Source organism: Centropristis striata, chromosome 23, assembly GCF_030273125.1.
Source record: "Centropristis striata isolate RG_2023a ecotype Rhode Island chromosome 23, C.striata_1.0, whole genome shotgun sequence".
NCBI lineage: Eukaryota > Metazoa > Chordata > Actinopteri > Perciformes > Serranidae > Centropristis > Centropristis striata.
Genome location: NC_081539.1, coordinates 1,531,626 through 1,558,314, shown reverse-complemented (window position 1 = coordinate 1,558,314; position 26,689 = coordinate 1,531,626). Strand labels below are relative to the sequence as shown.

The following is a 26,689-nucleotide window of genomic DNA, read 5'->3' as shown; positions in this document are numbered from 1 at the left end:
CATGAGAACAGGGAGGGAACCAACACACACAGAGTTCAGTCAGCTCAGACTCCACTCTGAGTCGACACAGCAGGACGAGGAAAACTGAAGTGGCTGAGGCGGGGTGAGTGTTTATCTGACATTAAAATATTTTACTGTTAAAGTCTCTGTTGGGTTTAATCTAACAGGTATTTCCTCTTCAGCCTCAAGAGAGAAAACTGACTCTGCTTGATTCATCTGTAGACACAAAGACGTGACTGGCTGAATAATATACACAATAATTAACCTGCAGCAACCCAAGAACACAAGTACAGATTTAAAGAAAACTGACTTAATTGTACTGTGTGTGTGTGTGTGTATTCTTGTACATCCTGCTGAGTGAAGAAAGTTTTGTAAAGCAGGGACATTTTGGCAGATACTCACTCACTGACAGACGTTCAGAACCTGTTTGAGGGTTCAGACTGGGTGTTAAGGCTCAGGTTAGAGTGAGGTATAGGGGTAACAGCTGAGGGTTAGGCATGTGATGGTAAGGAGCTCAGGAATGGGTTATGTAAGTCAGTGTCCTCACAAGTATAGAAGTACAAATGTTTGTGTGTTCCTGTTCTCTCAGTCTTGCGTAACCTTTGAACAAACCTGTTTTTCTTGGTTCTTTTGGTCTAAGTTTTGGGCGTGACTCTTGAACAAACTTGTTCTCCTTTAATGTTCCGAGTTAACAGTCAGTGCTGCTGTTTTCCCTCTCAGACTGACTTCAGATCAGAAGATGAGTGGTTGTGTGGAGGAAGAGGAGGACGGAGCAGAGTCTGTATTATCCGGCTGTCTGTCTTTGAAAAGTGACCACTCCAAAGATTTAGCCATGACCTTCAGTAATGAACCTGGAACCTCAGACACAAAGTAAGAACTGATACTAACTAATTTCTATGACTCATTTCAGTGTTTTTGTTGTGGCACAAAGATAAATCATTTGTTCTATCTTCCTCTTCATATCAGTGGCAGCTGTTAGTCACCTAGAAAACCTGTAATCCAATCTGATCACTAATACAAACTTTTAAACCTCCTTATTATCTGCAGGAACAGCAGTTTGTGTCTTAAGAGTTGAAATGAAGAGAATTCATCAATGATTCATGTGATATGAATGAAACTTTATTTTGTCTTTGCAGATTTCTGTCCAGACAGAGAGCAGAGTCTGTAGTTCCTGGCTGTCAGTCTATGAAGAGTAACCGGTCGAAATATGATACTCTGGACTTCAGTATTGAACCTGGACCCTCAGACACAAAGTAAGAGAACTGCTACCAACAAGTTTTTTGACTCATTTTCACTTACCTCTGTAATCTCTCAGGTTCATTTTGTGCCTGAATATTCAATTTCTACTAAAACGTATTTACCAACTAAAATGTAACCAACTCTCCTCTGAACTCCAGTGATGAACCAGGATCCTCAGGTGGCCAGTCTGCTTCATCAGGACACGACTCTGATCCAAAGTGTGGTGGTCTGCAGGAGGTTTTAGATGAATATAAGATCAGTCTGAGGAGGAGATGTGAACGTGTGACTGAAGGAAGTGATGCAACAGGAAGTGGAACCCTCCTCAACAGGATCTACACTGAGCTCTACATCACAGAGGGACAGAGTGAAGAGGTTAATACCCAACATGAGGTGAGGCAGATGGAGACAGCTTCCAAGAAGAAGACCGTCCACGACGCTCCAATCAGGTGCCAGGACATCTTTAAAGCCTTACCTGACCAACAGGGACACATCAGAGTGGTTCTGACGAACGGCGTCGCTGGCGTTGGAAAAACCTTCTCGGTGCAGAAGTTCAGTCTGGACTGGGCAGAGGGTTTGGAGAACCAAGATGTCAGTGTGGTGGTTCTGCTTTCGTTCAGGGAGCTGAACTTGATCAGAGATGAGCAGTACAGTCTTCTGGAGCTGCTCCATGTTTTCCATCCAACATTACAGAAGGTCCCAGCAGAGAAGCTCGCCGTCTCTAAACTTCTGTTCATCTTTGACGGCCTGGATGAAAGCAGACTTTCACTGGATTTCAAGAAAAAGAAGGTTGTGTCTAATGTCACACAGAAGTCATCGGTCAACGTGCTGCTGACAAACCTCATCGAGGGGAATCTGCTTCCCTCGGCTCTCGTCTGGATAACTTCCCGACCCGCGGCGGCCAATCTGATCTCTCCTGCGTGTGTCCACAGGGTGACAGCAGTACGAGGCTTCACTGACGCCCAGAAGGAGGAGTACTTCAGGAGGAGGGTCAGTGATGAAGAGCGCTCCAGCACAATCATCTCACACATCCAGACATCCAGGAGCCTCCACATCATGTGTCTGATCCCAGTCTTCTGCTGGATCACTGCTACAGTTCTGGACCACATGTTGACAACAGAGCAGAGAGGAGAGCTGCCCAAGACCCTGACTGACCTGTACTCACACTTCCTGCTGGTTCAGACCAAGAAGAAGAAGCAGAAGTATGATGAGGGACGTAAGAAAAGGTCAATCAAGCTGACCAAGGCTGACAGAGAAGTTCTTCTGAAGCTGGGGAGGCTGGCGTTTGAACAGCTGCAGGAAGGAAACATCATGTTCTACCAAGAAGACCTGGAGCGCTGTGGTCTCCATGTCACAGAGGCCTCGGTGTACTCAGGAGTTTGTACAGAAATCTTCAGAAGAGAGAGTGTGATCTTCCAGAAATCAGTCTACTGCTTTGTTCATCTGAGCGTTCAGGAGTTTCTGGCTGCAGTCTACATGTTTCACTGTTACACCACCAGGAACACAGAGGTATTGAGGGCTTTTCTAGGGACAGACTGGGACAATGAAAACAAACACACAAAGTCAAAGATGCCTTGGCTCAAGAAGCTTTCCAATTCTTTCGATCGCCCATCTCTGGATGACTTCCTGAGGAGAGCCATGGAGAAATCCCTTGAAAGTAAAAATGGCCACCTGGACCTGTTTGTCCGCTTCCTTCATGGCCTCTCTCTGGAGTCCAACCAGAGACTGTTAGGAGGCCTGCTGGGTCAGACAGACAACAGTCCAGAAGTCCTCAAGAGAGCCATCAACAACCTGAAGAAGATGAACACTGAGGAGAAATCTCCTGACAGAAGCATCAACATCTTCCACTGTCTGACGGAGATGAACGACGTCGCAGTACATCAGGAGATCCAAGAATTCCTGAAGAAGAATAACAGATCAAAGAAGAAACTCTCTGAGATCCACTGCTCAGCTCTGGCCTACATGCTGCAGATGTCAGAGGAGGTTCTGGTTAGGTTGGACCTGAAGGAGTACAACACATCAGAGGAGGGACGATGGAGACTGATTCCAGCTGTGAGGAACTGCAGGAAAGCTGAGTAAGTCCAGATGTGATCATCAACATTATACAGCAATGTAAAGCTGAAGCATCAGTGTTAGAGTAAAGATACACACTTTACACACATGCACAGTATAAAAGCTGCACACTATCAAAGTTTTCTTCAACTACCATTAAACCTGCGTATTGAAAACATTCTCCATGTTCCACTGCCAACGTCATCATCTCCTATCTGTCTCTGTTGGAGTGATGGAGGCTTCATACAAATCCAGCCCAGAAAACTAAAGAGTGTGTGCTGGAAATGTTTCCACACTCATCATTGAATCACAACACACAGCCTGTTTGACATCGTATACAGTGTCTGCATCATGTTTCTATAACCTCTCTATTTATTATTCTTTGTTTAGACACACAGACATCTAATATTTGTCTTCTACTGGAAATTATGTCACTGGAGTTTTATTGTTCTCAACGTAGCTTTAATCAATTATTTCTCTCATATTTCTTCTCAGCAGTTTCTGAATTATTTAATATGAAGAATTGTTTCCAGTTTCTACAGAATCTATAATTCTTGCTTGTTTTGGGAGGATGTGGAGGGAAGCCATCCTCCATCTGAAAGAACAAAACATCTCCAGTTCTCTTCAATAAAAGCTCCAACTTTACATCTAGTTCCCAACAATGAATGAATAGGAAACATTTTAAATCTGCTCATTGTTTTCTCTTTGAACCTGGTCCCCCTGATGTTAGTCATGGTTTACATGGGCTCTTATCATTGGATGCAATAAGTTGTAGATGTTTTAGAGAATCATCTAAGTGTAATTAAATGTAATGTGTGGTGCTGTTAGACTGCATTGATAGTCCAGGTGCTGCCTCCCTTAGTGCAGCAAACGGCAGAGCAAACACTTTTTCCACCACAGTGAAAATGTTGTTTTTGAAAGGCTAAACGCCAGCAACAATAAACTGAAGCAGAATATTTCCTCAGATAAAACATGTTGTGAATCTTGGCAACGATTGCGTCTGTCTGCTGTAAATAAATGTGGACTTTTCAACGCTCTGAGGTTATTGGAGACATTTGGAAGGCACAAGTCCCTCATCGTCCCTCAACATCCCTCTCTTTTCACCTTGTTCTTCATCTACATTATTGGGCTTTTTAAACCTTTGGACACTTTTAGCAGCAGGTGCAGCAGCTGTTTGAATTAGAGAGAAGCCACTCCAGCCCAGATGGTGGCGCTAATTTACCTCTAAGCTGCTTTTCAACCCACAATACACAGAAGAAGAACAATAAGAAAACAAGAGGATGAAAGAGAAGAGAGCGAGGCTCACCTTTTGTCCAAAATGTTTCCATATTGTCCAGTTTGAGTTTTCTTTGAGACAAAGTCAAAGAAGAAGTGAACTTTCCAGTAAACAAAGCAACATCCTCTGAGCCCCTCCACCTCTACTGATCTGCTTTATGTTGCCGGCTTCAGCTCTGTAGTAATGTTACATTGAGCACGCTCTGTCACACACTAGTGGCTCTGTTCGTCCCTTTGTAAACTAATATAATATGGAAATCACATTGTCATATGGCTCCATGTCCACGTCCTCTAACGTTCCTTTATTAGCAGAGAACGTCTCTCTCTCTCTCTGTGACTGCAGAGCATCTGTGATACAGCGAGGGGAGATCATCACTCATAGATGGGCTCCTAAAACAAACCACATGCTAATAATAGTGAATGTGTGTGTATTTAATGAAGCTCAACATGTGTTGTGTCTGTGTATTTAGCAGCTGATGTACTCAGACAGCAGCTCATCACACAGTCAGCTGCTGGGACCTCCAGGTTCATTCTGCCAGTGAACCAGAGCTCCAGAGCTTCAGTTCACTGGTCCCATTTTTAGCTCCAAAACATGAACTTCAGCCCCTTCAATCAGTCAACAAATGATAATATTACAATCTTTAGAAGTCATTCTACTACAAATGCAACAGGAGTCATTAAATGAATTAAATGTGAGATTAAAATAGATCAGATTAAAGTGTTAGAACTGGTTGTATTTAAAATGTTATATTATCTGTAATCACAGACTTTCTAACTGTCGACTCTCTGAGACTGGCTGTGAAGTCGTGGTCTCAGCTCTGAAGTCCAACCCCTCCCATCTGAGAGAGCTGGACCTGAGCTACAACGACCTGAAGGATTCAGGAGTGAAGCGCCTGTGTGCTGGACTGGAGAGTCCAAACTGCAGACTGGAGGCTCTGAGGTCAGTTCCTGTGTTGTGCTCACACACAGTGTATATCTGCTGAATTTAAATCATAATTGAAGTTTCAGATGTAGTTTGGTTCCTTTGTTTTCTGAGTTTGCCTTAGTGAAGATCTAGAACCCAGTTTGTCGCTCCGTTCTCTTGCACTTGGACTCACATCACAAAAATCCATGTGGTCAGGCTTCAGGTCATGTGTTTGGGTCTGAACCACCAGTTGTTTGGACCAATCAGTGTCCTGTGAGGAGCTACTGGTTGCTACGGCGACGCTTTAGATGTGTGTGACGACAGCAGTTTGTTGAAAACAATAATGTGGCTCAGGTCAAATCTTTCTTGTTGTTGTATCAAACAATGAAACAGAGAAAGAGGTGAGCGAAGGAGCTGCAATAATATCAGTTGTATTCAAACTGAGAGTATTTCTTCATTAAAGGAAGATCAAAGAAGACTGAAGGCTTTTCCCCATGGAAGACATGTTTTAGCTCTTCTCCCAACTGGCTTCAGCAGCCTGTGATAGACGCTGATAGACACATAGTTCATCCAATCACCTGACAGATATTTTTGAAAGCGTCTGCCTTTTTCCAAACAGTTTCCAATGACAGCTTCTCAGACGGTTCTGTGGAACAAAACATCTGGCAGCGTCAGGTTACCTGAACAGCTGGTTTCTCTCTAAATATAGTCAGTCATCAAAAGGAACAAACACTGTGAAAACTTTGAGAAAGTCTCTATCTGTCAGGAGCATAAATAATGAGCTGCAGGTATGTTAGTTCAGGGAGCTACTAGATTACATTTCAGATGAAGAGAACATGTATCTCACTTTACTCTGAAACTCTGATCAGTTCTAAAGAGGACTGAGGATGAAGCAGAGCTCACACTCACTCAGCTGTGTGTTGATGAGAATAGCCTCAATCCGGGCTTTGAAATGACACAATCACAAGTGGCTGAATTTACCTCACTTATTATTTATTATAGAAAGTCCTATTTATATCATTTTGACCATTTTTAGACTCCAAAGAAAACATCTTTCTTAGTGTCTTTTATATGACATGATTGTTGGGAATCAGGGGAAACAGTTCATTTTGAATCCAACATGTCTGATCTGATGTCAGTGTTCTCATACAACTTGTTTTAACCTCCATCATGTTGAGTTCAGGGGCCTCATGTATCAAAGAGTGTGTAGCTTTCATACTAAAGATGGCGTACTCCCAGAACTAGAAAAGTACGTACGCAAACTCACCTCCACATGTATCAAACAGGCGGCAATCTCCGTGCCTGAGCATGGAAGCCACCAGGAAGTACATAAAGCCTGCAATTCACCGAAAAATTCCAGTAGGGGGTGCTAAGTTTGGCTGCAAAAGAAATCTGCCCATTCATTTCAGTGCTGAATTTGAAAACCTTTTACTATGGTCTCAATCGCTAGTAAAAAATCTTCTTCAAGACATTTTGATGTCAATAGTTCTAATAATGGCCCCATTTAGAAGAAAATAGAAGATAAAGAATCGTATGATTTGGGGCGTTTCTAGCTTTGATTGACAGGTCACTGACAAGGCGAGCCGTCATCAGGAGAGAAGCAGAACAATGCGTATCCATGGAAACGTGTCAATAAAGTTATATATAACGTTATATAGATAGAAAAGAGGACGTTTACCGATTTGGTCCCATAACTTTGACCCTTTCACACTGTATTTCACTCCTCCCACAGATCAATACGCAGATGACATGCAAATGACTATTAATCACCAGCATGCCCGCTGATTAATGAAAGAACAACAAATCAACGTGCTGCCACGATAGCGAGGTGGACGTGGTGATCTCCGAGGTGGAGGCAGGAAAATGAGCTTTTTGTTGCCTCAGGTCTGGGGTCAGCAACAAGGTGTCACTGTGGCTGTTGACCTCCACCGTTGTTCATTTACTCCAGAATCGATAGAGCAGCCAGTGTGTAATGCTGCTAAAATCCCCTAGAATTTTTTTCAGGCCCGGTGGTACCCACCAAAAAAAACGCAAACAGACGTGACGCGCGGGACGGCATATTGGTGCAGTCAAATGACGCAGCAAGAAGTCTGCGTTCAATTTTTTGTTCACTTAATACCATATATTCAAGATCACAAGGAGAGAATGACTTAATAAAGTGCATTTATTGCATAAACTAAAACTTATATATTTCCACTAAAGTATTTCATCCACACAGTGTGCATGGTTCCCTGCTGCACTTGATTTTTCTTGGTTTGGAGAAAAATTTCACCAAGGCATCATGGTAGGCAAACTTTGCCACAGGAGGACCATTTATTGATATCTTCATGCAGGCCCCCAATGCTCACCCTGCAGCCTGTTCCTGAGGTCTGTTTTCACCTACCAAAAGTGCAGAATGTTTATTTAGTAAATTCTAAGGATCTTCTTTAAGGATCATTAGGGCCTCGGGGCAATCGCACCGAGCACTGGTCCCATACAGCAATAGCTGTGGGGACCAGTGCTCGGGGAAAAGCCCGGCAAAGCCCCGAGCACTACTGTTATACTGTGGATTTCTTCTTATTCCTCTTCCGGGCGCAATTTCGTCCGCTACTAGTCCTACAACTTAAAGAGTTGCAGGACAAATTATATATCAAAACGTGCAGTTCGATCGGGATCGGTGTGCTATTACTTTTCTCTACAGAATATGAATTTTTTGCGACGTAAGAATGAGCGAAAAAGAAGTCATTGGAGATTTTTAAATGTCTACTTCTCCGGCATAATTTCACCTAGAGACTCCATTTAAACTTTAAACAGTAGACACAAGTCTTGTGTATCGGTGTATTAATCCACGTTTCGATAGGTCATATAGTTTTTTATCAATCCCTGTTAAATGACCATGATCATTTTTGGATAAATTCTGAGATTATAATGGGTGTGTATTGCACGGTGTTCAGAGTGTGTGATGTCATCGCTCAGAGTGTAGAGGGAGAGGTAAAACTGTCAAAATATAAATTTTAAAACTGCGCTCCAGGCCGCAAATTCCACTCTACAGAAATAATTTTTACATAGAAACGTAGGAAAATTTGTCTTCTCACTCACAATCCTCTGGTAAAGCTGTCAGAGTTATAGTTTGGGCGTAAGATGCAGAGATGATCCACCAACACGCACCAACAGCCTCACTGGCTCCCATATTAAAAACACAGGAAGATTTCGGAAAAAGGAAAAAAAAACATTTTTTTTAGATCGCTCTAACAAAGCTATTTTTTCATTTTTCTTTTAAAAAAAAACATATGTAGACGTTCGGGAAGAACTCAGGACAAGTCGGATCAATGATAGGTATTATGGTTTTGCCAAAAATGCTTTCTGTTCGAGACCAGAAATTGTCCACCTCTGCCCCACCTTGTCTGTCCACCTCTGCTGTCACTATGCCGGAACAGGTGTCGGTTAATTCTGTTGATTGCCTTTGATCTTTGATGTGATTACAGTTACAGATACACCCACACACACACACACACACACACACACGCGCGCGCGCGTAAGCACGCACACTCCTCACACATGCATACAAATGCTTCAAACACACGCATGTGCACGCACGCACGCACACACACACACACACACACACACAAACACAGTAACTTTATGTGATTTTCATTACACACACACACACCGGCAGTAGCCCCCTTGGCCCTTTCAAAATTTTCCCAGAGGAAATTTTCTAGTTTATATTGCTATTCTGTGTGTGTGAGCTGTGTGTACCCTGTTCATGGTGGACAAATCTCGCTCACAGTTCACACTGCCCACAGGAACAGTGAGTGCAATGGCAGCAAGCTTGCTCAGGTAGGGATACAGCTGACCAAGCTCACCATACTGTGACCGGAGTCAGCCAAACTAGATTTGCCGGTGACGGTCAAGCAGCCTCCCAGTCCCTCCCCACCGCCGTCTGCCCCCCCTTCCTCTGTCTCACCTGTAACTGGCGTGTCTTCTAATGCAGTGTTTCCCGACCTCTTTTGTGCCACGGCACATATTTTACATTAGAAAAATCACACGGCACACCACCAAACAAAAATGTCAAAAAGACAGTAAAAAACACCCTAAATATGTTTAGAACTACATTTGTCATCTGTCACAATTCCAACCCTCCTCCTTTATCTGGCCTAGGAACTGGCAAAAGTGACCCAAAACAGACTACCAGTGGTGACTTTGCATGCACGATTAATTTGCAGACTGAAATTCCACTGAATGCGTAACGGCTGCAGATCCGTCGGCGGAGCCGTTACACGCTCATTATAATCAATAGCTGTATCCCAATGTCAAGGATCCTTCCTTGGTAGGATCCTTCCTTCGGAGTTGGGTCCTCCGGAGGCGAGGCAAGAGTCCTTCCTTTCACTGGTGTAACGCACAAATGGGACAGCCTTCGGAGTGTGCAGCTGTGCGTCATTGCGTAATTGGACGTCCTGCTTAAATTCAGCGCCGCTCTCGGCCTTTTGGCTAAGATCAAGTGTATTATTTGTTTTTATCAGTTTAAAATAAATAAATAAATAAATAAATTCAGCGCCGCAATTTCAAAATCAGTTCATGACATGGATGTGTCTTTGGCATCAGCACTCTGACACATATTTGTGAAAATGGAAGAAGATGCTTTAAGGTTGAATCTCCACGATTTAGTAAGTAAAAGCCACAAAGTGGATTAAACCTGAATATTTAACTGATCCTGGCTGAATTTACTTAGTTTCATAAAAGCAGCGGCGCATAATTCATCATGGAAATATGTTCTGTGGTTTTTTTATTTTTATTTTACAGTACAGTACAATAACAGTTATTTATAAATAACAATAACGGATAATAGCGGACTTTCGGTCCCTGTAAACACAATAAAGAAATGTATAACTTTCTGAATGGCATAGTTGCACATAGTACATCATCATCTGATGCATATAAATCAATTAACAATAACTTTAGCGACTGAGACGGCATTAATTAACTTAACCGGCAATGTATCAAGATGACGTTTATTATCTTTAGCTAAATATTCTGGCATTTGTTTATGTATATGTTTTTGCTTGACTTTGAACACATGTTTAATAAGTTATGTGATAACATTCAGTGTAAACTGAAAATACTTATATATTTAAATGCATATTGTGCCGCCGGCGTCGCTGTTTCTACGCTCGCCATTTTTAAATCTCCCGGTAAACTGGTGTTCGCAATGCTTTATGGGTAATGGGAGCGCACGGAGGATACACACATGCATCCTTGGAATTTGCTCAAAAGAAGGACTCTGTCCTCCGGAGCACCCTTGACATTGGGACAGTCCTTTGGTGGATGTCGATGACGTAGTGTCCCTATAATCCAGCCGTTTGAGCATCCTTCCTTGACATTGGGACACAGCCAGAGTGTGTGAGATTCCACCGGCTCCTCATCCGCTGCGTAGTGAGTCCGACGTTGCACGGTCATCCGTCAGCCCTCCAACACTTGCGCAGAGCTTATATTTTTGTCGGACGACAGAGCACGGCGCATATCAATTCAGTACAGAGCAGATCGTTCGGGGCAGGAAGTCGTGCACAGACACAAAATAAAACATCAGGTATATTTTCAAAATAAAGTCCCTCAGGTTAACAGCGGATCGTATTTCACAACCTTAAGAAGTCATGATGGGCGGGGACAGACCTGAAGTCAACAGGTTAGAGGTTTTCACTCGTCTTTTCACCCCACTGACACCGCTCACTCCGGTGCTTGTTGTAAACAAACAGAGATCGCTAAGTGAACACCTCCTGCAGCAGCAGCACATACACACTGTACTGCTACAGAGCTAACTGTTAGCCTGTTAGCACATACACACTGTACTGCTACAGAGCTAACTGCAGTCCACTCTTTGTGAATCTCCTCCACATTTTTGAATGGGTTTTGTTTCACAATCCTCTCCAGGGTTCGGTTATCCCGATTGCTGGTACACTTTTTTTCTACCACAACTTTTCCTTCCCTTCGCCTCTCTATTAATGTGCTTGGACACAGAGCTGTGAACAGCCAGCATCTTTAGCAATCACCTTTTGTGTCTTGCCTTCCTTGTGCAAGGTGTCAATGGTCGTCTTTTGGACAACTGTCAAGTCAGCAGTCTTCCCCATGATTGTGTAGCCTACAGAACTAGACTGAGAGACCATTTAAAGGCCTTTTGGGTTAATTGCTGATTAGAGTGTGGCACCGGGGGTCTTCAATATTGAACATTTTCACAATATTCTAATTTTCTGAGATACTGAATTTGGGATTTTCATTAGTTGTCAGTTATAATCATGACGTGAGGAGAGAGTACAATTGGAATATAAAATAAAGACTCTCCAGGAAAAAGTTTATGAGAAAAGTTACCCATGAATGGAAAGTGAATTACTGATTTTGAGGGCTGAATATGATAAGCTGTCTGCTTCCAGAGCTGCCTCTAGTCTTCTAAGACTAAAGCAATCTTTCTTTGAACACAATGACAAATCGGGTAAACTATTGGCATGGCAGATTAGACAACTGTAAACCAAAACATCAATTACATCCATTATATCTAATGGGGAAGATATAGTGGACCCTATAGAAATAAATGGTGCCTTTAGAGGTTACTATAAAGAATTATATGACACTAAAAACAAGGTTAATGTGCAAAATCTGAATAGTTTTTTGGATGAACTATCTATACCTAATTTACCTAACGAAGATAAAGAAGATCTGGAGAGGGAAACTACTCAAGAGGAAATAGGGTGTGCCATTGATAATATGAAGTCAGGAAAAAGTGCAGGACCAGATGGTCTCCCAATCGATCTATATAAAAAATTCAAAAAGAAGTTGCTAATACCTCATTTCGAAATGTTTCTGGAGGCATTTCAGAAAGACAGTTTTCCACCCTCTATGAATAGTGCTTTGATTACTTTATTGCCAAAGCCAGGTAAACCATCTAACAAGTGTGAAAACATGAGACCAATAAGTTTGTTAAATACTGACCTTAAGATATTATGTAAACTGTTGGCAACACGCTTACAAAAGTTACTGCCAAATATTATTAATAGAGATCAAAATGGTAGGAAGGCAGGGTTTTCACAATGTAAGAAGAGTATTGAACATTATTCATACAAACAAAGAAATGTCGGATGCAGCACTCTTATCATTAGATGCGGAAAAGGCCTTCGATAGGGTCGAATGGCCTTATCTTTTCAATGTTTTAGAAAGGTTTGGAATTGGAAGTAATTTCATAAAATGGGTTAGGGTGTTATATAACAATTCTACTGCAGAAATCTTGACAAATAGAAATATTTCAAAACCAATAAAAATAAGTAAAGGGTGCCGGCAAGGTTGTCCACTATCTCCTCTATTGTTCATACTAGCAATTGAACCTCTCGCAATAGGAGTGCGTTCACAACAGCAATTTTGTGGTATAAGAGTGGGGCAGACAGAACATAGAATATCCTTATATGCTGATGATGTTATTTTATTCATATCAAATTTAAATCAATCAATACCGGCAGTGTTGCAGCTAATCAAATCGTTTGGAGATGTTTAAGGATATAAGGTGAATAACACAAAATCTTCTATATTACTACTCAACTCAAATGAAAGACAGAATCCAATTCGAAGCGTAATTCAATTTAATGTTGTAGATCAGTTTAAGTATCTGGGAGTACAGATTTTGCCAAGATTGGAAAACATGGTTGAAGCCAATTATGAACCTTTGATGATGGAAATTAATGAATCAATCGATAGATGGATGTCACTACCAGTATCTATGATTGGGAGAATTCATATTCTAAAAATGAATATACTGCCAAAGCTACTCTATTTATTTCAAAATATTCCTCTAAAAATATGTTTGTGAGATTTATATGGAGGAATAGGAGGGCAAGACTTCGTTTGTCTTTGTTATATTTGCCGTATGACAGAGGGGGCTTAAAGTGTCCAAACCTATTGTGGTATTACTGGGCTGCGCAGCTGAGGTCTGTTATGTTCTACTTTTCAACAAATGAACCTCCACATTGGACTGAAATGGAGTATTGCCTCTTCCCTCATACATGTACTCAGACACAGTAAAAAGATTAAAGAAACACACTAAAAACCCAATAGTAAAGCATATGTTAAAGATATGGTATGATGTTCAAAAATACTTAAAGGAACAGCATACATTATCTCAATATAGTCCAGTATGGGGTAATCGTTTTTTTGTACCAGGGAGAGCGGTTACAGCGTTTAAATTGTGGCACTCTAAGGGACTTAAAATGGTCCAAGATCTTTACTTGACAGACTCAGGTAATATGATGTCATTCCAGGAGTTGTGCTTTAAATTTGGCCTCAACGGGAAACATTTTTCAAGCTAAACACCATCTCATTCCTATCAAACTCCAAGGCAAAAGACATATATGGTCTGGACGCTGTCCTATTAAAACGCAACAAAATCGCGTTCACCCCTCCCCTTACTACCCTCACCAACAAATCCATTGAAAACAATACCTTTCCCGACTCGCTGAAAAAAGCAATTGTAACGCCAATATTAAAAGCTGGGAACCCCCAGGATGTCAACAATTACAGACCCATCAGCATTCTGCCAATTTTCTCTAAAATTATCGAGAAATCAGTAGCCAAACAAATGACCAATTTCCTAGAAAAAAATAACCTTCTCCATAAATTGCAGTTTGGTTTCCGCCCGCACCACTCCACAGAGATGGCATGCTGCCATCTAGTGGAGCATATCAAAAACAACCTTGATAAAGGGCTAAAAGTAGGCGCCATATTTATTGACCTTAGAAAGGCGTTTGACACACTCTCTCTGAAACACTCTCATTGAAAAACTAAAACTATACAATTTCTCTAACAACACTAGAGATTGGCTCGCCTCCTACCTAGGAAACAGATCCTAATGTGTACTTATCAACGGCAGCACATCATCCCAAGGTGGCTGCCACATGGGGGTTCCGCAAGGCTCCACCCTGGCCCCCCTCTTATTTAGCATATATATTAATGACATACCGTCCATTTGCCCGAACATCACGATACAGATGTACGCTGATGATACAGTCCTTATCGCCCAAGACAAAAATATAAACAAAATATCAGAAACACTAAATATAGCCATGGACAAAATCGCAAATTGGCTCGAACTGAACCACCTCTCCCTCAACGTGAAAAAAACCATGGCCATGCTATTCTCTATAAAAAATCTGGCCCCCAACCAAAACCTAACTCTCGTGGTTAGAAATGAGACAATACAAAACGTAACTGAAACCAAATACCTAGGTCTGATTATTGACAGCCAACTAAAATTCCACAAACATGCTAAAAGTCTCTCCAATAAACTAAAACTTACTCTAAACAAATCAGAGACTCTCTCTCCACCACGGCGGCCAAAACATTTTACAGCGCGCTAATTATCACCAGAATTACCTATTGTATTTCTACATGGGGCTTTGCGACCCTCGACTCCATCAATACAATTGAATCACTACACAAAAGAGCTCTCAAAATTCTTGATAAAAAAAAACTAACACATCACCACTGCAAAATACTTGGAAAATATAATCTCTTATCCTTGAAAAACTTAACCACACTAGCCAACCTCACCCTAGCATACAGAATAACCCAAAAGGAAGCCCCGATCCCACTCCACACACTCTTAATAAAGCCAAATAATACTCTCTCCACTAGAGGTGCCGCCAATGGCAATTATTGCCTACCTAAGAAACGCACCGCTCACGGCCAAAACAGCTTCTCCTACCAAGGTGTCAAACTATGGAACACTCTACCACCAGTTATCAGGGCCTGCTCTTCTACCAAACAGTTCTCCACGGAGACCAAACACCATCTGCTGATGCAGCAAGCTTGCTTGCACCAGCACGATTTATCCTGACACCAGCCTCCAACCTAACCTGCCTCAGCCGCTTCTCTACGCAAACCGCTATATAGCTACAAAAGAATGGAATGAACTCCCCCAACACATAAAGTCACTGAAAAATGGGACAATTACACAAAAACATTTTTAAACAACACTGTTTTTATAATATCAAAAAGCTAAATCTGCTATTTTATAACATAACAATTTTAAACAACTTTATTATATGAAAAAGCATTTTGAAGTTAGCAAAATCTCTTACGAGTGGCCAGTTGCACCGGCGCTACCATAACGGTAAGGTCAACGCAACCTACCTACTAAATTTGCTTTTTTATAATCATTGACAATTTTACAAAAACAGTTACACAAGTGGCCAGTTGCACCGGCGCTACCATCAAGGTAAGGTCGGCCCAACAAACCACTGAACGCTGTTTTATAATATCAAAAAAGCATTTTAAATTTAGCAAAATTGCTATTTTAATAATATAACAAGACATTTTAATCTTACAAAAACATCTTGCCTACCCAGGTCTCTTCACGGACAGCCGGGTGAATGTTGCAATGTTTAATGCTCTGTACTGTCTGTCCTAAAATAAAATTCATTCATTCATTCATTCGTCTCATTCATCAGAAAATGCACAGTATAAATTGAATGCATGGAAGGAAGACTTGCAATTAGAAGTTTCGGATGGGGATTGGGAAGCAGCCTGTGCAAAGGCTCACACTATGTCCATAAGTACACATCTTAAACTTATACAGTACAAATGGTTAATGCGGACATATGTGACACCGATGGATTTAAATAGATATAATAAAAATATACCAGATGTATGCACGAAATGTATGGAATCCAGAGGAACTTTGTTTTACTGCATTTGGCAATGCAGAAAGATTAAAATATTCTGGGAAGAGGTAAGAGATATAGTCGAGAAGATTATTTCAAAACAAATATTACTAGACCCTAAACTTTTTTTGTTTGGCTTATACCCAGAGAAACATAACTATAGTAGGAATTTGCGGACATTTATAGACCTCAGCTTGCTTTATGCTAAGAAATGTGTTGCATTATTGTGGATAAAGATTTATAGACCAAGTACTACTCAATGGATAAGACAGATGTTAGCAAGCCTTCCTTTAGAGAAAATAACTTGCATATTAAAGGCTAAACGGCATGTATTTGAGGACATATGGAGCCTTTCATTAACTACATTAAAGACTTAGATTTAACGGATGAAGAAGTGGATAACTAGTCTTTGTGGACAATGCAGATTCCGGTCTTGTCAGATTCATATTGCTTTTCTATATATGTGTTTTAATTCACACCAATTACAAACGATACTCAATTGTATATAGATGACCATTTTCTTTAATAGGAGGAGCAAACCTGTTCGAAGTGTTATGTTTTGTTTGTTTTTATTTTTCTGTCTATGTAAATGCAGCTATCTTAAAATATGGAAGTTGAATGGCGATACATGAATGCAAAAGCTGTATGTCAAAGTGTTATAAACTGAAAATAAAATAAAAATATTGTGGGGAAAAAAAAATAACCGTTAGCTTACCATCCCGTAATATGCTTGCGTCTCGCGCTCTCAGCAGTGTTACTAGGCAACCAGATGGCTGTGTAGCAAACAAAGCAGGTCGCGCTCTGGTCGCGCTGCAGAACAACAGTGCTACACAGAGGCTCCCAAACGGAAATTATTATTGATTTCTGAATGACTGGATACATCGTTTATTTTTGGCATATATTTTTTTCCCGAGGCCTGGACACTGGTTTATAAGATACACTTGTTGTTCCAATTAAACAAATAAAAGCTCCAGCTTTACATTTAGTTCCCAACAATGAATTAATGAGGAACACTTTTAAAGTCTGCTCATTGTTTTCTCTATGAACCTGGTCCCCCTGATGTTAGTCATGTTTTACATGGGCTGTTATCATTGGATGCAATAAGTTGTAGATGTTTTAGAGAAGCATCTAAGTGTAATTAAATGTAATGTGGTGCTGTTAGACTGCATTGATAGTCCAGGTGCTGCCTCCCTTAGTGCAGCAAACGGCAGAGCAAACACTTTTTCCACCACAGTGAAAATGTTGTTTTTGAAAGGCTAAACGCCAGCAACAATAAACTGAAGCAGAATATTTCCTCAGATAAAACATGTTGTGAATCTTGGAAACGATTGCGTCTGTCTGCTTTAAATAAATGTGGACTTTTCAACGCTCTGAGGTTATTGGAGACGTTTGGAAGACACAAGTCCCTCATCGTCCCTCAACATCCCTCTCTTTCCACCTTGTTCTTCATCTACATTATTGGGCTTTTTAAACCTTTGGACACTTTTAGCAGCAGGTGCAGCAGCTGTTTGAATTAGAGAGAAGCCACTCCAGTCCAGATGGTGGCGCTAATTTACCTCTAAGCTGCTTTTCAACCCACAATACACAGAAGAAGAACAATAAGAAAACAAGAGGATGAAAGAGAAGAGAGCGAGGCTCACCTTTTGTCCAAAATATTTCCATATTGTCCAGTTTGAGTTTTCTTTGAGACAAAGTCAATGAAGAGGTGAACTTTCCAGTAAACAAAGCCAACATCCTCTGAGCCCCTCCACCTCTACTGATCTGCTTTATGTTGCCGGCTTCAGCTCTGTAGTAATGTTACATTGAGCACGCTCTGTCACACACTAGTGGCTCTGTTAGTCCCTTTGTAAACTAATATAATATGGAAATCACATTGTCATATGGCTCCATGTCCACGTCCTCTAACGTTCCTTTATTAGCAGAGAACGTCTCTCTCTCTCTCTGTGACTGCAGAGCATCTGTGATACAGCGAGGGGAGATCATCACTCATAGATGGGCTCCTAAAATAAACCACATGCTAATAATAGTGAATGTGTGTGTATTTAATGAAGCTCAACATGTGTTGTGTCTGTGTATTTAGCAGCTGATGTACTCAGACAGCAGCTCATCACACAGTCAGCTGCTGGGACCTCCAGGTTCATTCTGCCAGTGAACCAGAGCTCCAGAGCTTCAGTTCACTGGTCCCATTTTTAGCTCCAAAGCATGAACTTCAGCAAATGATAATATTACAATCTTTAGAAGTCATTCTACTATAAATACAACAGGAGTCATTAAATTAATTAAATGTGAGATGAAAATAGATCAGATCAAAGTGTTAGAACTGGTTATATTTAAAATGTTATATCATCTGTAATTACAGCCTTTCTGGCTGTGGACTCTCTGAGACTGACTGTGAAGTCGTGGCCTCAGCTCTGAAGTCCAACCCCTCCCATCTGAGAGTGCTGGACCTGAGCTTCAACGACCTGCATGATTCAGGAGTGAAACGGCTGTGTGCTGGACTGGAGAGTCCAAACTGCAGACTGGAGGCTCTGAGGTCAGTTCCTGTGTTGTGCTCACACACGGTGTATATCTGCTAGGGGTGGGCGATATGACCCTAAAAGATTATCACGATATTTCAGAGTATTTTTGCGATAACGATATACTTGACGATATTAAGAAATACTGAAAAATATATAGAAAAAGATTTTTTAGTCTGTATAAATGAATAGAAATCGTACAACAAAATAAAAAATGTAAATGTAAATTGCTAATCTCAACAGTTTTCAAATACAAAAAAATTACTTGAGTATTAGCAAACAATAAAAAATAACCATCTTGGGGGTCCGGGGGCCCCCCGGGAGAAAATTTTGTACATTTTATAGTACAATGTGATCAATCTCGTCCATTTTGAGAGCTAAATGTAAGCAAACAACTCGCATAACATTTTTCACAGTCAACAGGGCTTTCCACTAGGACATGAAGCAGCCAGACTGTGTGGACTAGAGACATTTTTTTCATAAAAGCCCAAATTTGGTGCCTCTCACACATTCTAATGCAACTATTCCATCATATACTGATCTTAATCATTGCATATTTTAATTAATTATTATAAAGGAGAATAAAGGTTCTTGTATGTTTTATTTAAGGCATCTTATTTTGACAGTCTTCTTGTAAATTCTGTGGTGGATTCTGTGCTCTTATTTTGAAAGCTGCAATCTTTAGCAACAGGAAGTAATAGTAACTTTTTGTGATTAAAACAACTTTAATTGTTCGCTAATGTTAGCTCGCAGCTAACAAACGGCATATTGCAACAGTGTGTTTGGACCTCTGACGGCCCGGGCAGGTTAATAGGATTTAGTTCAGTACGCACAGAGACGCACACGTACCATGTCCCTTATTTTATGTCTCCTCTATCCTCAATCCTCTGTCCTCTATCCTCGATTGAACCGGAAGGTCTTTCGCGTCTGCCATCTTTACGACCATCCCAAAGCTCTTATTTGTGCTCAGAGGATAGAGGAGAGAGGAGAGAGGAATGAGGAGAGAGGATAGAGGATAGAGGAGGCATATCGGAGGAGCCATAAGCGAGGATACATGAGAGCATCCTATGTGGAAGTCTTTTAGCAGTGGCCCCGCCCCCTGACTGGACATCATTTATAGGACGGAGAGGTGGGCGGGGTTTGATTGACTGATGGGTGACAGACACTCTGCTGAGCAGAGACACAACGAAAATAACTTTATATGATGAATAGTGTAGATATACTGTCAGTAGGTTGAAATGTGACGTTAGCGCAGCACATGAGACTATGACGGGCTGCCAAAGTCTACCAAACGTGAGCTTTAAATTTAATTAAATGAGGCTTTGCGGCAGAAGAAATTCCTCGATCATTTTTTGTATGAATGACATGCAGTAATTCTTGTACTAAATGTAATGTGCAGTCACTAAAGACTTTTTGAATAAAGTGTATAAAATGTCTTCTGTTAGTTCTTAAAGTAAATTAATGTTTATAATTGTTGTTAATGGTCACATCTGTGGAAAGAAGATCCTCTTAACTAATGTTTGATTTAAACTGATGAAGTTATTTTAATGTTTTCTAAAATAATGTTGTATGATGAACATTGATCCTTCAGAACACACACAGCTGTTTCAAGGATCAATATAGTATTGATCCTCTGATGACAGACCTAACTGAGAGCAGCAGCATGTTATTAATCTGTGGTGACATGAATAGTTTTATGAATGTTGTGGTGACATTTGGATGATGTCTGTAGAAGGCTGACATCATGATGATCCACAATAACACAATATCAGTCACTCAACTCATTTTAGAGAAAAGCTCATTGATTATGACACAGTAATGTTGAGCTGCACATTAAAACCTGAACACATCTGATCGGATTATAAATCTATTTTTTCTGCATTTATTCTTTATCCAGATTGAGTCACTGCTGGTTGTCAGGGATCAGCTGTGCTTCTCTGGCCTCAGCTCTGAAGTCCAACCCCTCCCATCTGAAAAAGCTGGACCTGAACTGGAACAACCTGCAGGATTCAGACATGAAGCTGCTGTGGGATCTGAAGGAGAGTCCACACTGCAGACTGCAGGCTCTGGGGTCAGTAGAGGGTTTCAGCAGTATTGTATTGAACACAGTTAGTATCAGAGAAAGATCCAGTATTTCCTGTAAACCTCCGACCTGAAGCTGTGAGAGGAGAATGGTGACAGAAACACAGAGAGAGAACAGTCAGCCAATCAGATCAGCCAGAAGCTTGTTGTGATCATGTGTTTGAGTTGTTGTGTTCATGTCTCCAGGAAATAAATGTGGGTTACAGCTGACATCATCACAACATGTACAGACAGCTGTCCTCATTCATCACATCTGATCTCAAAGTGTTTGTTCTCTCATTTCAACACTAGACACTTGATCACTTCATCTTTGTCACAGCTCTGAGATCAGTCTGACTGAAGCCTCTTGTTTCATAGAACCATCATTACATTTAGTAACCACATGGTCTTTCTACAGAGCAGAAGCTGCTGAAGTCCAGAGTTTACAGCTGATGTTTCACTGCTCAGGCTTTAACATCAAATATATATCTGTCCATCTGTTTGTTCTCTCCACATGTTTTATAACTGACTCCATATTTACACATTTGTAATATTTAAAGATGAAATATGTTTGATTTCTCCAGAAATATGGAACGTTAATGCGATCATAGTGCATTTATTGTCTTTTAAAGCTGGGAATTTTTAGTTTTCAGCGAATCCAACTATGCCATAATGAAAATGATCCTGAATCTTTAAACTCTGATTCATCTCTTCTGCTGTCTGTCTTCTTCTCAAATCAGCTGGAAGACTTCTTCTCAAATGCGCTGGTCCTGATCTCAAGTAGAGTCCAGTCCACATGGTCCCTGTGTTCCTGTGATGTGCCAGAGGATCATCAGAGGAGGTGGACTGCTCTGCTGCTGCTCTCTCCTTCTCTCTGCAGACACACTGAGACTCCTCCTCCTCCTCCGTCTGCTGCTTCATTCATTCAGAGAATGTGAAGTCAGAGTTCCTCAACAGATGAGTTCTCTTCATGACAACATGACTCTCCATCAACACATTTAAATGCATCTTTCTGCCTTGTGTTGTGTCACAGCTCCACCCTGTGGAATGATGGGGGATTACAGTTCATGTCCACAGATTAGTCAATAACAACAGCTTGATCTTTCCTTTTCACCATCAATATCACACCTTTCTCATATTCTAACAGATGAATATTTGCTTGTAACCAACAGAAAGAACAGACAGATGATGTTTCATGTTCTTGTCCTGTTATTGATCACTGCTGACTTTATGTTTGTTTCAAGACTGCTGTTTGTTTGTCTTTCTGCCTGTTGCTTGTGTTATTATTTGAAACGTTTTATTCTCTCATCTTTGTCCTTGAATAAATAAAAACAGTCAATAAATAATGATATGAAGTCTGATTTGAAGGGGCGGGGCCTACCAGCAGGATTTGTGGCTCCAACATTTTGTTGTTTGATCCGGTCCAATGAGCAACTTGTACAAGTGTGATGTAGAAAGTTGAAGCAGCTGCTGCACATCCACTGACAACAGGCTCCTCAGTGAAGCAGAGACTTCCTGTCCAGCAGGAACATGAACATCATGACATCATCATGACATCATCATGGGACATTTTTAATGAGCCAGAAGAACATTGAAGTGTTTCTTTGCTGAAAAAACTCATCAGACACATTATTGTTGCATGCAGCCTGTTTGTTTATCACTTTGTCTGGAGAATGTGACTAATCATGTGCTACAAAAACCTCCCATTATAACTCTTGTTTATTAAATATTGTTGGTGTGTTTATTGTTTTTAACACTCTAATCCTGCACTGTGTCCCAGACAAGAATTCATAACTTCAAACTATTAAAAAATGAGTGAAAAGTCTTGAAAACACAAAATACTTACTGATACACAGAATATTTACTGTCATAATCATTTTTATTAAAATATATTCTTATGAAAGTGTGGCCCATTAAAGTTATGTCCGAGGTTTTTGTCAGATTTCTATGAGAGCGTAATTTAAATGGATGTAAACAGAGTGAATTATCTCACTTCCTGTTCTGAGAACAAGACGTGAAAGCTGCTCAAGCACAGCTCAGCTTTATAATATTTCATTCATTTATTAATAATGTTGCTGTCAGGTGTGCCCCGCCCTTCTGAGTCACTCCAGGACATTTATATTTTAAAAATGTAGATTTTGTTCAGGAGGGAAATAAAACTGAGCCACTCACGACAACTTGGGCTGGAAATGAGAAAGATTTAGTCAACTGTCAGATAAATGATCCTCAGCTGCAGGAAAATGCAGTTGAAATAATCCTAATAAATGGTTTCATATCAAAGCCTTGATGTTCATATTTACACTAGCAGTCTAAAGTTTGGACTCATCCAATGCTTTTTATTTCTCTTTATTATATTTTAAAAGTCAGAACTATGATGGAGCTCATATGGGATAATGTAGGAAACAAGAAAGTATGAAACAAACCAGAATATGTTTTAGATTTTAGATTCTTCCTTTTCTTTTGATTCTCTCAAACACATTAAGAAGCCTAAAAACCATATAATACTCTGTGTGTGCTTCATCAATGACCATATATAACCTGCTGTATGGAAGTTTAGACTCAACAAGGTTTTAATAGACTGTCATTTGTTACAATTGTTTTTTATTTATTTATAAAAAGTCAGTCAAATAAGTGCTGATAATACCTTTTGATTCCTATGGCAGTTTTATTTATTTTATATGCATCATCCCTAAATCCTGTTACCTTATTAAATTAATGTAACTCACACTATCAATTTGAAAATGGCTCAATATATGTGCTGAAATAAAGTTACAATGTGGAAGCAATATGCAGAGGTGGGACTATATTTTATTACCTGCCGATATCTGCATCGTTCCTTTCTCAGACCAGGTAGCTATTAAATGTATGAACCGTCCCCTCAAAACAGTCTAAAATATGAACTGGTAAAAGCATTTCACTCCCAGATATCCACAGACAAAGTTATGGTGCATGACTCATATTTTACTTGCCGAGATCTGCATCCCCCAGTTATTTCACTCATAGATGATAATAGTGATATAATTACAATAAAAATAATAATATAATAATAATAATCGCAATAGCGACAACAATAATAAAATAACATAATTATGATAACAATAGTAATAACAATTACAATATAATTATTGTGTGTGTGTGTGTATATATATATGTGTATATATGTGTGTGTATATATATATATGTATGTGCGTATGTATATGGATAGACAGAAAGGCATAAGACATATTTATATTGAAAATAAATACATATATGTTAATGTTATGTGTCATTATTGTTATCATTATAATAGAAATATTACTAATATAACATACATGGAATGATTAAATGTTTCATAAATGATTTAATATAGGCTAACTACCTTGTGTGTATAGGCCTATAGCTATTGCTCTACCTATCTGCTTCATGTTTTTTTTTATGAAAGTCCATAGTTAAAATTATTCTTTAAATGAAGCAAACTATGGTTATTTAAATGCTACGTGCACCATGACTGATGTTATGAGTGGGCGAGCTGCCTGTGGCAAGATGGCCGCCGTGTACGGACGCTGGTGACTCCGCCTCGAGCCATCCAGCCTTTCTCATAGATATCTATGGTTGGAGGTACCAGATCGGCTCGCGGTCCTTAGCCTCTTGATTACGTCACACGATATGATTGGCTGTACGCTTAAATGGGAGTACAATGTACAACGGACATGATCCATGGAGGGAAAATAATCCAAATCATCAACACTTTTCCTGGTTCAAACCAGATGCCACAGTAAAATCTAGATGAGATTAGTGGTTAGTAGCAGACACAATGCTTAATCAAATATGCCAGTCTACTAAAACATGTCGAGTACAATAACGGCATCAAAGACCTGATCCAAGAAATATTACAGGATGACTCCATACTTTCATACACTCAAAAATGGGACTTTATAAATCACAAAATATGCCAATACTCAATCTCCTTCAGTAAACACATTAAAAGGATACATAGTTTAGAGGAAGAAAATATCATAAAGGAGATACAGTTGGTCAGTAACAAACAATTATTAACAGAGAACGAGAAATAAACTTTCTTCATTACAATCTAAACTTGACAAAATATATGAAAGAAAAGCCAGAGGGGCGTTTATCAGATCAAGGTCTAAGTGGATCGAAGAAGGGGAAAAAAACTCTGCGTATTTCTGTAAAGTGGAAAAAAAACGACAGGAGAGGAATTCTATTAAAACTCTTACAATTAATGATGTAGACTGCACAGACCCAAAACTTATAGCAAGAGAAATAAGTATGTTCTATCAAAACTTAACATATAAATCATCCTTCTCCATAACAGATTGTGACTTCTTCCTGAATAAAATTAAGGATTTTGTTCCACAAATCGACAGTGGTTTCAAAGAAGAATGTGAAAAGGTTCTTACTATAGAAGAGCTAGATAAAGCTGTTGTGTGTCTAAAATGAGATCAATCTCCTGGCCCTGACGCTCTAACAGCTAACTTTTACAGACACTTCTGGAGTTTGCTCAGAAATGTTCTTTTTGAAGTCTTTAGAGAAGCTACAACTAATTTTTCACTGCCAGTTACCATGAAACAAGGAATCATTACACTTATAGCAAAACCAGGAAAAGATAGTCAATTATTAGATAATTACCGTCCAATTTCATGACTAAACTATGATTATAAATGACTGACATACATTTACAGTAAGAGATTAAAAGGAGGCCTGGATCAAATCATTAGTGAAACACAAAGAGGATTTGTAAAAGACACATCTATACATAATAATATAAGAGTGGTGCAAGACCTTTTAGATTATCGCCATCTGATGGAGGATGAAGGATTTATTCTATTCCTTGATTTCTACAAAGCGTTTGATGATGTCAGAGCATCAATTTCTGTTCAAGGTCTTACATATGTATGGATTTGGCCCCAATTTTTGTAACATACTAAAATCCTTTTATAATGATACAAGCAGCTCAGTAGCACTCCCACATGGCACATCCCCTAGATTCACCATGAACCAGGAGTTCAACAAGGCTGCAATATTTCACCATTCTTGTTTATTATGGCAGCAGAAATGCTTGCAATTTATATTAAAAATTTGGATGTTCCCAAACTAGATGTTTTTGATGAACAAATTATTATAAGTCAACTAGCTGATGATACCACCATCTTTATAAAAAACTTGGAACAAATCCCCAAATTCTTTGAACTACTTGATACTTTCTCTAAAGCATCAGGCTGAACACTTAATCGCCATAAATGCGAATTAATGGCCAAACATGACTGCAACCTTACAAATGCTTATAACATTCCCATCAGATCCTCTGTGAAATATCTTGGTGTTCATATAACCAAAGATGAAAAAAATCGTGAAACATTAAATTTACAAGACAAAATGACTGAATGTAAATCCAAACTCAACATGTGGTTACAAAGAGACCTAACTGTCTTTGGTAGAACATAGTTAGCTAAAATGGAAAAGCTCGATGTATTTACCCTGCATACTCTATGCCCATATCTAATAAATTCATTAAAACTATTAACCAATTGAACTTCAATTTTATTTGGAAAAACCGGGTACATTACATTAAAAAGTCAGAAATGGTCCAAGAGTATGAAGATGGCGGTCTGAAAGCTATTGATTTTGAGTGTTTAAATGCTATATTAAAATTAAAGTGGCTAAAATCTTTCCTGATGAACAAAAACTGTATTTGGTATTGTCTCCCCAGAGGTGTTTTAAAAAAAATGGGTGGTATAGAGTTTGTCCTCAAATGTGATTTTCAGGTTGAAAGATTGCCAACCAAACTGTCCTCATTTCACAAACAGGTTTTATTATGTTGGAAACTCATGTTCACACACAGTTTAACTCCTCATCAAACCCCAATATGGAATAACAGATATGTCACCAGCAATGGCAAATCTCTCTTCTTGCACAACTGGATGGATAAAAATATCTGGTCCATAACTCATCTAATTAAAGACCAGGGA

The 26,689-nt window shown here is 39.8% G+C and overlaps 1 protein-coding gene and 1 non-coding gene across 2 annotated transcripts; both read left to right on the top strand.

Annotated features, from left to right (window-relative positions):
- The first annotated feature begins 739 nt into the window (after window positions 1-739).
- LOC131962401 (protein NLRC3-like) lies at window positions 740-21,802 on the top strand. The gene is made up of 8 exons (XM_059327400.1): window positions 740-870; window positions 1,137-1,253; window positions 1,398-3,311; window positions 5,330-5,495; window positions 18,224-18,291; window positions 18,503-18,676; window positions 20,557-20,730; window positions 21,754-21,802. Exons 1-8 carry the CDS (start codon window positions 740-742, stop codon window positions 21,800-21,802), a joined length of 2,793 nt encoding a protein of 930 aa, XP_059183383.1.
- On the top strand, window positions 9,916-10,105 carry LOC131962496 (U2 spliceosomal RNA). Its single transcript, XR_009389934.1, has one exon. It is a non-coding gene; the product is annotated as a U2 spliceosomal RNA (small nuclear RNA).
- Window positions 21,803-26,689: the final 4,887 nt, after the last annotated feature.